This window comes from Polyergus mexicanus, unplaced genomic scaffold (assembly GCF_030449975.1).
Source record: "Polyergus mexicanus isolate NDT 795.1 unplaced genomic scaffold, iyPolMexi1.0 SCAF_20, whole genome shotgun sequence".
NCBI lineage: Eukaryota > Metazoa > Arthropoda > Insecta > Hymenoptera > Formicidae > Polyergus > Polyergus mexicanus.
Window position 1 is genome coordinate 4,781,396 of NW_027223340.1, and position 16,222 is coordinate 4,797,617.

A 16,222-nucleotide genomic window follows, 5' to 3' on the forward strand; every position below is an offset into this window, starting at 1 on the left:
AGCAGTGGTATCAACGCAGAGTACTTCTCTCAGCAACAAGTTTCATTTTCTCTCTCTCGTCCAGCCGACCTTCCTGCGCCAACGACTGCCGTCTCCTCGTGAGTTCGCTTAATTTATCCTTAAGTATAATTTCTAGCCTAGATACTACTACTCCTACTGACTCGATGATTTGAGCGTTAGCCTGGTTTTTCTTACATTCTAAGCATGAATCCAATATTTCATTCACATCGCGCAAACATTTTTCGGCTTTATCCTCCGCTTGTGTCGAGCCGAGACACTTCTCTAATCGTCGTTTCGACTTCGATACCACTCTCTCAGTTTCTTCAGCCTTGCCAGTACCTCTAAAGATATCTCGGAAGATCCGCTAACTTCGCTGCATTCGCTGGAATCTTTCTCCGCATCGCTGACCATAGTCTCAGCGACGTTTGCTACTTTTGTTTCTAATGTGCTCAGCCTAATCAATATTTTCATTGGTTCAGAGCTTGTCGCGCTATCTAAAGACTTTCTTCGCAGTTTAGTACGATCCAAATTCTTGCTTTCTCGTCTTTTTTCCTTTTTCAAATTAGGACTCGATTCCTTCGAGCTATTGCCCGTCGAAACGGGAGCGCTGATGCTCTTACCCTTCTCTATAGCACAGATCTTATTTTCTAGGTCCAATAATTTGTCCTCTACCTCCTGAGAAATTTGGAAAGATTCTCTTCCTTTAAGAGAGAGTGATCTTCTCTTGTCTCTGCTTTCGGCTTTTGTCAGTTTCTGCCTCAGCGTTCTAACCTGCTTTTCGCTAGCGGCTAGCTTGTTGGTCAGGTCCTGAATTCTCGCTGCCATTAGCTGAATCTGCGCCTGATTGCTCTCACTGACACTAATTGCGTCTTGTTTATGAGCAAAAATTTCTAATTCCAAAACATCCTGCATGGCGTGAGCTTCTCGCAGTTCCTTTCTCATAGCTCGAATCTCCATAACAGCCTTTTCAAAACGGCTCCGCAATTCTTCATACTCTTCCATAACCCTACCATAGGAATATATTATCATATACGTGATCAATATATATATATATATATATATATATATATATATATATATATATATATATATATATATATTATTTATTATTTATAATATATTACTATCATTTTACAATGCGCATTTACCTTTCCTTATCTAATGCAGTCAAGTCTAAATCCAATTCGATGTTGGTCAAATCGCTAAGCGAATCGAAGCTTCTCCCACGTTCCCTTGAAGTAGAGAATCCATTCTTCTCTTCCAATTCCCTTACTCTATTATAAAGCCGTTCGTTTTCCTCTATACCTAGAGAGAATAAGATATTTAGATAATAATATATTATCAACCAGTAATTATTTAAACTCTTAAGCTAAATATAAAATCAAATTTTATTTTAAGAAAGCGTATATATTTACCTTGGGACAATCTATCGCTGAGGGTCGTTATTTCTGCTTGCAAATGCTCAACAGTTCTATGACTCGATGTCAATTCGTTCGTAAGCATTTCGCATCTCTCTGTCGTCTCCCTCAAGATAGCCTCTGTTTCCAATAGTTTGCATTCCAAAATCTCCTTATCTCTATTGTACATTTTTTTCATATTTTCTAGGTCGTCTAGATCCTTGTTTCTTTGCTGCTCAGTCCTCTGTATTGTATTCAACAATTCTTCTACTTGTTTCTCCCTAATGGACGCTTCGGCCTTTTGCTGTCTTAGTCTAGACAACTCTTTCTCTGCGTTAGCGATATCTATTTGTGCCGCGTTCAGTTGCGATTTCAATTCTCGATTTCATTCTCTTGACGCTCGACAATGACTAGTAGCGTACTCGGATGGGACTGATTCTGATCTAGCTGATCGCGCAAAAGCGACACCTGATTCTCCAAAAGCTCGACAATCAGTGGCTTTCGTTAGCACTTGAAAGACAGCTGTTGCTCTGCATGTGGCCATTATTCTGTTCCTCATCTTCGCCAAGTTCGCAACAAGCCATCATCAAATCTTCCGATCTCACACTATCTAGAGTACTTCTTCGCGAACTTGGAGGTGAACTTCGGCTTCTCTTGTAGACTCTTGATCTAGAACTCGATCTAGATCGAGCTTTCACCCTGGATAACGCGGTTCTCGTTAACGGCGGCGATGGTGGTAATTCTGACCATTCGTGATTTGTCGAATCCGACCAGCCAGAACCTTTGAGCGCGATAGGCCAATCGCCATTTCTCACGAGTGGCGGCGATACCGGCATTTCCGACCAATCGCCGGACTCTCTTCGTCCACCCTCGGACGCAGTTCTATATTCTTCGTCAGATGAAAACAAAACCGATCTAGGTGTGATGGATGTCGAGGGAACGACAGAGTCTCTTTCACGATCCATAATAGATCTACAATATAAGACAGACACAATTATATATATACATTCCCTTTGAAAATTTGTTTTAAAAAGATTCAACTTTTTCTCTTTTTCTAAGATCTTTTCTATTTATAAAAACTACGCTGTAATGTATTATATAATTTTAAATATTTTAAATTTTTTACTTCATTGATCTAAGAAATTTCACTCAATTGATATCGCTATGTAAATTACATATTAAAAGATTTTGTAATAATACTCACGTAATAGGTGATTGCGAATTTGTTTCTTGCTGAGTGTCCGAGCAAACGGTAAGAGAGTCCACGTTACTGTCAGGATCAGGTAGATTGGCCGCTCTTTTAATAGCCGACATCCAACTGGATCTAATACCAGCAGTTACTGCCGATAACACCGTACTGCCCCTATCGTCCCAAGCCTGTATCGAAAACCAAAGCTATAAATACGCTTAGTTTCATTTTGAGGAAAAGACAAAGTCGTTTAATGCAATTTTGTTAAACTTAGGAAAGAGGTGATACAAATCTAATTTACTAAAAATATTCTCTCTTTATTTTAATATAAAATAATATATATTATATAAAGCAGAGATTGCAAACGCGGTTATTTTTTGGAAAAATGTAAATATTTTTCGCAAACACAATATCGTAATTATAATACTCACGACAGTTTGAAATCCGTAATTTCGCGCAACCTGTAGCGGCGTGACCGCGGTGACAGTGTTGAGGTCTATTACGCCGTCCATGATGCCCTTGTCCTCCGCACAGGGATCTCTATAATACATTAGTCCGCAGCCTCTTAGAACAAACCAATGCTTGTTCCATTCCTAGACAGAAGAACGAATTTCTTAAGAAATGCTCGCGAGAGATTACGTTTACAAAGACACGAGACGCACCTTATTCAATCCCTGTTTCATCAGCCAACCCTTCTTGATGTTCAACAAGTCCTCTGCCGGCAGATCAACTCTCAGCTCGGAAGTGGGCGAGTACCTAATGCCGGAAATATCTAGGCCGCAGCCGTCGGGATCGCCTCTTATCTACATACCATATAAGACGCATTTCATAATATATAATTATCGTGTTTTTATTTCAAACTAATATTAATGATTATAGAAATGTACGGCATGCGTTTTTATTTCTTATAAAATATTAATTATAATTTTATTAATATTATTATTTTTAATTATATTATCATATTACCTATTATTACTTAAAGTTTTTAAATTATTAGATTAAATAGTAGAAATAAAATTAAACATTCTTATAAAAAATCGAAAATATAAATGTATTTTAAAAATACAATGATTAATTGTTATCTGTTAAAATGCCAGATATAGATATAATTATTATATATAATTATTGAATATTTGCCATACTTTTTCATTACGTACAAGCTTATCTTGATGAACCGCATTAACCGCGTCCACGACATCTCTGGTAGGCTCCGAAGTTCTTGGTTTCATTCTCCTCACTCGTGGTTGTGTTAACGAAGCCGCTATATCCCGCAGCTTCCCTTCTCTTTCCCGCTCGTGCTCCAAAAGTATCCTCCGGCACGCGTCATCGTCTGTATAATATATTTAACTACATTTCTATACGGTATCTTTGTCGCAATATATTCTTTTTCACACGATATATATATATATATATATATATATATATGTACATTATATATATCTTATATATACAATATATGTATATAAAAGATATATTATAAAAAACATAATTTAATTTATCTAGCTATCTATCTATTCATTTATTTATTTTATTATTTCCCACGTGTCTAACAGCGGTAGTTGAGGATAATATAAATTATAATTACAATACTTAAAGTTCCATGGACAGAACAACAACCATCGCACGAAATCGTTATGCCGTCTTCCTGCGTTTGTCGTTATCAAAATATTCGTTTCGGTACGTCGGTGAGTTAACTAATTAATTTCTTTTCCGGTTATAAAAGCGCCTTTCGTCCAACACGCGGAGGGCAAACGACCGCTCAGCATTAATTGATCGCCAACTAATTAATAATCTGGTTGTGCTTCTTGCTGCATCAGGAAGCATCAGAGAAGTGAAAGACTATCTTGCGCGCTTTCCTCCTTTGTTTACCTTAGCAATATATCAAACACGTCATTGTTATATTAATGGCTACGAGCATAAAAATTATCTCACAATTTATCTCTATAAAAGATATATTAAATTAATGAAAAATTAATAAAAATAAAATATGTAGCTCAGATCAATTATAAATTAAATTATATCAAAGTTTAAGAAAATATAAAACAAAATTAATAGATTGTAGATTATGTTAATATAATTAAATAATTAATAAAATTAAAATTAATAAAATAATTAAAATAAAAGGATTTTTCTGTCGAGAACTTTTGCGTACGACTTAATACGTCAGCTGTTTCTTTTGCGGATTGCAGATCATCGTCATTGAGAATGTAAAATGCAGCGTTCTAGTTTCCATCCGTATCTAAACTAGTTTTATCCGACTGTTAAGAATAAGAACGTAATCGACGTAAATCGTGACAAAGCGAGACGAACATTTTGAAAGTTACCACTTCTAATGCAACTTTCATGTTATCTTGAAATATCTCAGACAAACGAGATATACCTAATATTATTTTTAAATTATTCACTATCAATCATCCATGTCCTAATTTCAATACGATCTCGATAACACAACGCAAATCAATCTAAATGAAGCGATCAAATACAGTAATATATCTCCCTATCGTCAAGTTCTATCATCTAATTTCTATAAGTCATAAGCGGTTGAAGATCATTGTCACTAATAGTTTATAATCTCATCAAGTTTTTATCAAATTTTAATTAAACTATTAAAATTTTAGAAATGCGAATCAAAAAATAATTTTATAAATAAATTCAGAAATGGGAAGAAAAAGAAACCTTCCGCGTTATGAGAAAAATCACAAGAATCATCAGGCAAACGTCATGTGATTATAATAGGAGTGAAAGAAACGTCAAAGGTCACAGATGACAATTTTATCTGTCAAAGGCATCGGATACACGAAGAAATTGTGTCTCATCGAATATACCGACCTAGTTTCTCGCCGGAGGCCGTGCTGTTCGTGTCACCGGTTCGTTCGCCCTGCTGATTCATCCTTCGTCTGGCCTTGTCCTCGGCACGGAGCTTGTCTCGGGTCGGTGGTGACGCGCTGCTGGCAGGTTGATCCCGATAGCTCGTCGATCTCGCGCCGTCGTTGGGGATCATCGGCGGCTTGTCGGTCAACGAGGCGGCACTGCTCGAGATGGTCGTCGAAGTGGTCGAATAAACAGTGCTGCAAATGTTGCTGTTCAACGTCGCGGTTGTCAGATAGCTTCCGTTGGAGCCATTCTCGAGGGACGCCACAGTATGCAGGGGCGATAAGTTGCTTCTGACCTCGGAGACGCCCCCCGTGTTACCGTTGGTCAGCACGCTATTGTTGGTCGCGGTGCAGACGCTGGTTGTTACCAAGGAGGTCGTCGACGAGAAGACGGAAGAGCACATGTCTGACGTTCCGTTGCCGGTCTCCGGGATCCACGCGCTGCTGCGCGGCTCTGATTGACAGCTATTGAAGCGCGGTCGCGGTGGATTTGGTGTGTTACCTGCGATGATCAAGTTTCAATGCCTTTGTAAGAATTCAGGCGATTGGATGCGCATCTGCGATGCGAAAGCTTTAAAATCTCCACGAAGGAGCCGAAAGTAAATTGAGCAATTTTTCTTTCTAAGAAAGGAATTTTTTACTAAATTTAAAAAAAAAATGTGTACATATATACTTATATATTTAAGTAACACCATCGTATGATTCGACTCGAGTTAAGTTGTGCTGTAGTTTCTGAGAAAAATAATTGAGATAGATTTAATTAGACAATTAGAGGCAACAAGAACTAGAGATAACGAGGTGATAGTGATACGTAATATAACGACAGTATATATATATATTATGAAAAGATATGTGCTTTCTCCTTCACACACCAAAGGTATCGTCTTATTATTGTATTTATATTCACCTCTGTCACGCGCATCTCATGTTTACTACGCTGGTTAAATTGTTGCACATTCCACCTCTCATTACATCAAATTGCTCGAGTAAAAGACTCTTGTCTGTGCAATATTACTTTACCGCAGAGCGAAATGACTAAGCGAGGTAGTAATTACGCCATCGTTAATCTACTGGCATGGACATATCTTTGCATATATACGTATTATTGTAAAATTTGCATAACATGAGCAGAAGGCATACTCACTTCGAATCGTCGGCGTAACTTGCAGAATCGTCGTCTGTCCACCGGGGAAGGTTGCATTTCGCTTATGCCGACCCTGAAAAGCACAGAACGCAAATCGTGAAGAAATTGCGACGGAATATTTCCACAGATTCTATTATGAAAACCATCGAGCGTTCCTTTCCGCCGTTAAGGATCTTAGCCGATTGGATAATCGATTTGAAAATTGATCCGCGATAAACGCGCGAATAATTACGTTTATCCTCGACCATAATCGTAAAAACACAATAATTTTCAAACACAAACGAATGTGTATCTCATGAAAAATATTTACTCAAATTTAATCAAAAGATATTTAGTTAATTAATTAATCAATTATATATACAATGCTCTCTTTTAATCTATATAATTAGCGTTATTAACGCATGCGACATTATTTTCATATACCATTTCGTAACTTTAATTAAAAGAAGTTGCAACGGTTGCGCAACTTCGCAAAGTCATCTCGAGGTGATCGCGAAGCGATCGAATATCCTTTGCGCGCAAACAAAGAGAAGTAATTGAAAAAAAAAAAAAAAAAAAAAAAAAAAATGTGGAGAATAACACGGGAGCAACATTTCCTCCACGTTCATTGCGCTAAATGTCGCATGGCACGCATGCATCTTGCCTTGGCCTCGTAACGTAATCGTTCGTTTGCACCAAGTCTACGAGCAATGACGAGGTGTAGCCGATCTATCATTGCTTGCGTAACGGAATTAACGTGTGCGCGTAGTCACGTAATCTCGTACGAACAATACGACGCGAAACCCGCGAGTGCAAAAAATACTCCACTCTGTTCTCTGAAGAGATAATTATCGAGCTATTGCATTGGATGTGCGCAAAGAAGACTGAGTATGAAGAAGAATACTTTTTGTCTGAGAATTGCAGGAGCTTTTAACAGGCACGAGTCTCGCAATACATAATTTATTATTGTATAATTTACAACGCGTCGGCTTTACAAGATGATATTTATATATTTTTAAATATATATATATATATATATACACACAGGGTGGGGCATTTATATCGAGACACCTAAATATTTAAAAAATAGAGCAAGATGGAAAGAAATGTTTCGGACAAAAGTTATTCGGTTCTAAGGGGGTCATAAAATGATGCCACTAGTTTGATCTTGGGTGGAGGCGCTTCGGAGATTTCAATGTCAATCTTGTTTTTTTTTAAATGGAAACAGCCCAACTTTTTTTACATAAATCGATTCCTTGCAATAGTCTGCATAAAAAGTTATAGGGATACGATGGCCAAAAGTTTGATAGTTTACGAGATATTTTGTACTTAATTTTATTACTTTACTTCGACATAATTTTACATAAACCATGAAATATCTCATAAAATTATTTATTTTGCAATAATATTACCTTAATATTTTAAGCTCAAAAAATAAAAGACATCAATTGGTGTAAAGAAAATAAAACAAGATTGACATTGAAATCTCCGAAGCGTCTCCACCCAAAGATCAAATTAATAACACCATCTTATGACCCCTTTAAAACCAAACAACTTTCGTCCGAAATATTTCTTTCTATCTTGCTTTATTTTTTAGATATTTAAGTGTCTCGATATAAATGCCCCACCCTGTATATATATCTTTTAAGCGTTCTCGAGACAATGTGTGATAATCCAAAAAATATTCTTCCTGCATTTTCGACAAGTAATCCAAATTAAACTTAATTTAAATAAAAATATACGCATTGCGTCGAGAAAAAAAAAAAAAAAAAGAAGTCAGCCGAAATATAGAATGTGTCGTAACGTGGGTGGAACTTGCTTCGAGAATAGATTTCTGAATCCTAGGTATCCCATAAATAAAATATCCTCCATGAGATCTATTCTTCGGTAAATGACGTCAATATACAGACAGTTATATCGCACGCGTCACGATGCAATAACTCTCATGTTTCGCGTTTTGTACCGCAAGCACCGAATGAAGAGATATTTCTCCGCTCGCCGATCGATCATGTCTTACGTAATTTCGCGACCGAGTAATCCGCGGTGTTATTATTATATAAAGTTTCGAACGGTGTAAGGAACGACAGCTCTTGAGCGGTTCGATTTACGGCGTCTGATTGATTGGAAGGTTCGCGCGAGACACCTCCCCGTACCGGATACCAATTTAGTCGATAATCGAGGAAGGCTAAACAATTACGGCGTAATTATGGCGGGGAAAAGCTGGTCCGGCCCAAATTTCGACATGTATGTGTTGTGCAAGAAATATACCAACGCGATATGAACACTTGTGTTTGAGGCGCTGTAAACCTTAAATCATCGTCACGCAGAGCGTTCTAATAATTGCTTTACAATCCCAATATTCGCGACGTGCACGAAACGTTGTAAATTTACGATTGCTTTATCGCGCCGCTACATGCAATGTCAAAAGTTGCAAAAATCGCTTCATGCATCTTTCATGTACCTACCAGGTATATAAATATGAAACCGGAATTTTTCTATAGAAAATACACGTTTATTGTATGAAAATGATAAAAAATATTTTATTCCAAGTATTGCCCATTGCTAGCTATACATTTTTCCCATCTCTCTGACAATTTGTGGATGCCACGCCAAAAAAACTGTTGCTCCTTTGAGACAAACCAGTCATCGAGCCATTTTCGTACATTTTCGTAAGAAGTGAAGCGCTGCTCGGCAAGTGCGTGTCCCATCGATGCAAATAAGTAGTAATCGGATGGAGCCAAGTCTGGTGAGTAAGCCGCATGCGAAAGTATTTCCCAACTAAACGCCTCAATCGTTTCCTCGACCGGTTTTGCTGTGTGTGATGGTGCATTATCATGAAGCACTTTGGGTAGCCTTTTTTGATATTCTGGTCGTTTTTCACGCAAAGCTTGATTTGAATCGAGTTGTTGTTGCGTTTGAGCGTCATCCTCATCCAACAATGTTTGCAATTCGCTGTCTTCAAACTTTTTCGGTGGTCTTCGACGTTCTTCGTTTCTCACGTCAAAATCGTCACTTTTGAATTTTTGAAACCACTCAAAGCACTGTGATTTACCAAGAGCATGCTCACCGTAAGCTTCGACAAGCATTCGATGCGATTCTGCAGCAGTTTTCTTCAAATGGTAACGGAAAATCAATGCTGTCAGCAAATCGTAGTTTCCAGGCACAAAATTCGACATGTTCAACGCTATTAAAAACTATGCTGTTGTATGAAACTTGTATTGTTGTAAGTTGAAAATCTTTATCAGATGTCAAAACAAGAAAATGGCGCCAATGACGCGGTTTGACGGTAACTACGTTGACAGCTAGGACCATCTATGGGCAAATTCCGGTTTCATATTTATATATGAACAAATTATAAATATACGTAAATATTATTATAAACAAGTTCTCAATTATAATCCTGATGAAACGTTAATATAAATGGGAATCGAAACAATTTTAATTCTTTAACTATTATAACAACATGATGCACTGTGCCATAATTGATACAGCTTAAAGCTTTTTTACGGAATGGAAGAGAGTTCGTTCTCAACCTAGTTCGCCAGACTTCCAATCGCTTAATGACGAGTGAAACGATGCTCCATTTGTTACCAAACGCTTTCCGTCGTCAGCTGAATAATGACGACCCTAGACGATGTTAAGCGACGGTGAAAAGAGAAGACACAGAGAGGCCCCTTTAGAGATCGCGAAAAGACGAATGAATCGCAGGAAGCGGCCAATCGACTCGACTGACAACCCCCGAGACGCGCAAGTCCAAGTGACAAGTCGCGGCACGAGTCTACTGGCGTTTATTGTCGACGTAATGATCGCCGCGGTATGCATTGGCGATTATGCGAGGCAACGTCGGCAGTTTCACTGTAGCTTACGTTATTTTTTTCAAGGCCTTTCAAGAGCAAGCGACAGGCACAATGACACTCAGTAACCGCTTCATCATGCGAAAACGTCCGCCCGCCCCGTTTATGAACTCGACGCATTTTTGCGCCGCGCTCTGTCCTACATTGTCGCTAATTCTACTACATACAATGATCACATTTATATAATAGGAGACATGAAAAATATTTTTGCTTAACCAGCATTGTCTAAGAGACAACAAAACTATTTAATTTCAAATGCAGTTTAATTTAATTTCTCTCTCTCTCTCTCTCTCTCTCTTAAACTCTCTATCTTTAGTTGCGCGATTCAGGAAAGAAATATACTGTAGAGTCACAGTTAAAATTAATTACATTTTAATTATGTAATCCTTTTAACTGTTATGTTTGTTATCGTATAAATAAAGATTGTTATCATTGAAATAAAGAAAAAAATATATCGGGAAATGAGTGGCATTTTTTAAAACTGCTAAAATTTACATATATTTTAGGTAATATATATTACATACAAAAACAAATAATTGTTAAAATTAATTAATAGCATAATTCCGACACATTTTGCAAGTAACGGTGTCTAAAAGCGTAGTTTGAAATAATCGCGATACTCTTCGAAACTTTCTCGTAACTCTGTTTTTACATCGAATAGGTTTCCGCTAGCGTGCTCCGAAACCCTATTACAGCTAATCCTGTGGACGCGAAAAGACGTCACAAGCGGGGAATCATTCTTGTGCGCGTAACAAGCATGTCGCAGGAGGAAAGGATGTATTATGGCACGTAATGATTATGGGAGAGCACGCGCAATCAGGCAACATTCTGCGCGTTTCTACCATTCTAGCGATGCACCTTTCAGAGAGAGACTCGTGTAATACGATGCAGCTTCGCCGCTGCATATCCTCCATAATCGACGAAAAATTAAATTCCCTAATGATATACGTAAGATTCTATATCACAAGTATGTACGTTAGGTAAGACGCGCGGATTCCTTCGACCAGCTATCGAATCATCTTTTCCAATCGATATATCCTTCAATTTGATGCAGAAATTGGATTGCGGCTCTCGGATTTCATAACGGTTTCCGGAGCATTTCATTAAGCTACACGAAAAATATTGCAATTTGAGAAGGAGAGAGAAAAAAATATGGTACCATCTTTATTTTATTTAGAATTATTATCAAAAATTTTCTGATATTTATTTATTATAGAATTATCTTAATAATAATAAATAACGCAATATTTTAAAAAATACGAAAACAAAAAACGATGATTATATTGGATGATTGCATAAGTTCGTGCCCGATTTTCATAAATGGCATTAAGTTACCGCATGGCGGAGTTCTATTGTTTTCGTGTGGTAATTGTTGCTTACACCGAATAGATGACGTTGTCTTATGTCAATTTAGCGTCAGATATTGTTCAGATAAGTCCATTTGTGCATAAAAGAAATCATTAAAAATGGAGAACGAAAGGTGCATTTGCGGCATGTAACGCTATATGAATTTCGGAAAGGCGCGAGTGTTGGGATTGCACAAAAAAATATTCAAAGCGTTTATTTGGACCGCGCTCCTGCTCTCCGAACAGTCAAAAAGTGGTTTGGCAGATTTCGAAATGGTGATTTCAACATGGAGGATCAACCCCGCTCTGGATGGCCTTCTGGCATCGACGATGACATTGTGCATGCCTTAGTGGAAAGAAACCCAAGGATTACAACCGAGGATATCGCTGAGAGGCTGAACATCGATAATTCAACCGCTTTTCGTCATTTAAAACAGCTTGGATACATTTCCAAGCTTGATACGTGGGTGCCGCATCTCCTGACTGAAAGGAATAAGCTGCTGGAAAACTGCAGGACGTGCAATGGGAAATTCTGCAGCACCCGCCATATTCTCCAGATATTGCGCCTTCAGATTTTTATCTGTTCCGGTCTTTGCAGAATAGTTTAAATGGCAAGAATCTCAATTCCGAGGAAGCTGTCAAAAACCACTTTACAAACTTTTTTCAAGAAAAACCAAGTTCTTTCTTCAAAAATGGAATCGACAAGCTTATAAATGGTTGGAAAAGCATTGTAGAAAAGAATGGAGACTATATAATTGATTAATAAAAGTGTTATCTCTAAAATATAATCTATTGAAGTTTATATTTAAATCGGGCACGAACTTATGCAATCACCCAATATATCGATGTTAAAGCTGGACCAACCTTGTTTCGCGAATACACCTGGAGAACGTCCGTCCACCATCTGGTTTCTTCACGGCATGTTCCTTTGACGAAGGTCACACCCTCCGGCGAGGTCACGGCGAGGCTGTAAGGATGCCCGGTGACGTCCTCGGCGGCGGCCACCTCCAGGACGCGGGTCATGTCAATCCTCGCCTGTGGCACCGTTTCGGGCTGCAACAATAAGAGAAAAGAAATTTAACGTTGGACAATTCATTATAGGAGGAAAGCGTTCTACTTCGTCACGGCGAAGATTACGGTGAGTCAATGTAATTGATCATCAAATTAAACATGGATATTACAATTTGCTTATACAATAAGACACCCGACATCATGCACGTTGTAAATATGCAGAAGTCTACTCGTACGCGCGGAAATCTATACGGCTGTATAACGATTACGTGTCATCTGTGTCCTCGTGCTTATTAAGGTCTATATAAAAAGGGGATGGTACACTTTCAGAAAGGATTTCTGATAACGAGACAAAAAATATTCTTGACATACTTAATCGTATCGCAACCTTACGCGGTATAAAAATAAAACAATTTTAAAATTAAATCAACAATTCCTTTTCTTCTCTCTCGAATTAAATAAGATTGTCTTACTATCTTGAGACAAGAGTAACATATACAAATCTAAGCTTATATATTCTTGCATTTACAATAATTTGATGTTAGCGCCACAATAGTCGGCGCGAAACCGATATGCGGTGGCGTTACTAGGAATTTTATTCTAGATTTAAGAATTTTCCATTTAAGATTAAAATATTGCTTTTTCAATAATAAATATGATTGTCGCTATATCGATCCTATTTTACGATAGATTGAAGAGTAATAGCGTTAGATCCGGAAATCTTTTCGATGGGTGTAGCAATCATCGACAGCAATGCGTCGCGACGGCATTCTTGTCACACCCGATCTCTTTTTTCTCGGTCGTCGATTATTTTGCGAAATTGCACGTACATTAGACTCGCATTTGGTCGATCGGGTTACACGGAACTCGCTGTACCGGAAACGTATCATTTTAGCACGATAGGTGTGCGAGCGACCGGTCGCAGCGGCCAACCACGTATTTTCTTCCCTCGGCCGTAAAAGCGGACGGCAGGAATGACGCCTTATTGCTATTCCACTTCGCTCCTCGTAAAACGAAAGTGAATCCCATCGGTGCAATTGCTGCCAATTTGAGGAGAGGAGAGCACGGATCACTAACGGGCGAAAAGGAAATGGCGAAGGGAGCGAACCGGGTACGGGAGATGAGTTGCACATTGATCAAAGCGCAACCGTTCTGTGCGATCGTTGCGGGCATTTTACCGCGTAAAATGTACCCGGGAATGTCACCGCAGTGCACACATACGCACACAATTGTCGATACTTTACGGGAACGAGCCTATCTACCTGCGAACAGATCGCTCTCGCGCTGGAGATTGAATAATATTCGAGCTATGAAACAAGCAATAAAGACTAATGACTAAGTTCTTAGTAATAAATCGTACAATAAAGAAAGAATATGAGTAACTTTGCGTCGTTATATCTAATAATCATTATTATCGTAGTTTGAATGCAAATTACTTGTATCAAATACATATGCATTTTCGAAAACGCTGCTTAAAAAAAAATTGAGGCTGAAAAATATTATGTACCAGATATTCCTTGAATCATGTTGCTTTTCAAAAGATTTAAAAATATTTATTTAAAAATTAGAATATATTGGGAAAATAATTGATTCAATGACGACATCATATGAAATCGTTGTAAACATGTCTGTTTGTTTAAAAAAAAAGCCAAGATATTCATAACGTCGAACGTTGTACATATGCACGCCGCGAAACAGCGTATATAATTTAAAAATAAAAAAAAAAAAAGCGTTTCGCTGCAATTTTTCTCGGGCTCGAACAGCGACATTATTCTTGAAACGCGAGAGATTCATTTGAACAGCGCATCTTACGCAAGGCGTTTTGTCGCGACTATATATCCTCCCTTTGCCGTTCTCTTGCCCTTTCCTCCTTCCCTCCCGAACGCCACTCGTTTCGGAATAATGCAAAAATTTGCATACGAAAATTCCTTCGCTTATAACCCGCTTAATTCATCGCGGAAGATGAAAGAGAATTGCGATAAAAATAAGAGAATGACGATAAAAATAATTAAAAAGTAAAAAGTAAAGTTTTAAATTTAACTAAACTCTTCCTCTTCTTCCTTAAAAATTCTATTTTCCTGCATCACGTAAATGGATGAATAAAGTAAATGGATGATCAACAACATTGATTATAAAATAACACGGTATCGATCACGGTGACACAGCGCGGGTGAAGGAAAGCCTAAGGAAGAAACGGAGGAGACCAGGGAGCGTGCATCAGAAATAAGACAGGTGGTCTGTGATTCGCGAAATCTGGTCCTCGTCGGTTACATGGGTCCTTCGTGACCTGGTTGCGGTCTTACCGGTATACCGGAGGAGATAAGATCCGCGTGATTCTGTCTCGGGGCGGTCTCTTCGTCTCTCACGGCACTCTTTCTTTTCGAGCTTCCTTTCCTGTCTACACATCCGTCTCTTTCGCACCGTAATATCTCTTCCGTCTCCTTTTACTTCTCTCCGCAAGAGAGCAAATCTTCGTCTTTGATCTTCTTCCTTTGCGACGTGCCATGCAAACATGGCCGGAGGACTTTGCCAAACTGAGAACTACAGACCTCGTCTTTAATACCGTACAATTTTCAAGGTCGTTTCTGACGGACGTCTGAATCGCTCGGGATGACATAAGCATTTCCCAGACTCCCGTGAGCTTCGCCTCTTTGTTAACTTTATGTATTTTACGTGATATGATCAAACTATGATATATTTGTAGCGATTCTTAACAATGTTATTGATCGACGTACATTCATAATCTCGGAAAAAATTGTAATTTTTCAAATGTAACTTTTAAAATGTAATAAATTAAAAAAATAATACATTAAAACATTATGTAATTTTTTGTCATTGAAAAGAGTTTGTTCGATTATTTATCTTCTATTTTAATGCATGTTTTCTTTCGTATAAAATTTTCGTATAAAAAGAATATTTTTTTTTTCCAACAGAACAATTTTATACTTATGTAATCGTATAAAAACGCAAATTATCGCTCGAAAAAATCTGCGGTTTCAACAATTGAATAAGAAACATTTGACTGTCAGATTATCGAATTCATATTAATTAAATACGTAAACGGTTATTGCTAAATCCGTCTATTGAAGGAGATATAGAGGAGTCAAGGATTTCGCCTAGAGACCTTCAATTAATTCACGACCTCTCTTCCGTCATCGACGCCGAATCCGCGTCGACGTCACGGGACTAACGTGAGAGTTTCTCGACGATGATTACACTCGCTCACTCGCTTAAAAACATCCTAAGATGGAAATTTCGAATCCGCCTGATAGTACAATAGTATCAGCCGAGCGTTAAGCTTCATCGTTAATAATCCTGTAATTGTAAGTGGCATTAACGGCAACTCGTTACTCGTTCCGCTCGTTGATTCCTGCTATATCGTTCCAAGAATAGACGAGACGTCAGATGCAAAACATTGGCGATAATTTT

The 16,222-nt window shown here is 38.1% G+C and overlaps 1 protein-coding gene across 1 annotated transcript in view; it reads right to left on the reverse strand.

Moving 5' to 3' along the window:
- Osp (myosin phosphatase Rho interacting protein outspread) overlaps window positions 1–16,222 on the reverse strand; it is a 168,181-nt gene that overhangs the window by 6,936 nt on the left and 145,023 nt on the right. Inside the window, 13 exon segments of the mRNA XM_070311512.1 lie at window positions 70–318; window positions 321–1,006; window positions 1,149–1,305; window positions 1,416–1,775; window positions 1,778–1,897; window positions 1,900–2,369; window positions 2,602–2,774; window positions 3,018–3,179; window positions 3,249–3,389; window positions 3,744–3,916; window positions 5,416–5,961; window positions 6,604–6,676; window positions 12,647–12,835. Coding sequence (XP_070167613.1) covers window positions 70–318; window positions 321–1,006; window positions 1,149–1,305; window positions 1,416–1,775; window positions 1,778–1,897; window positions 1,900–2,369; window positions 2,602–2,774; window positions 3,018–3,179; window positions 3,249–3,389; window positions 3,744–3,916; window positions 5,416–5,961; window positions 6,604–6,676; window positions 12,647–12,835 — 3,499 coding nt within the window.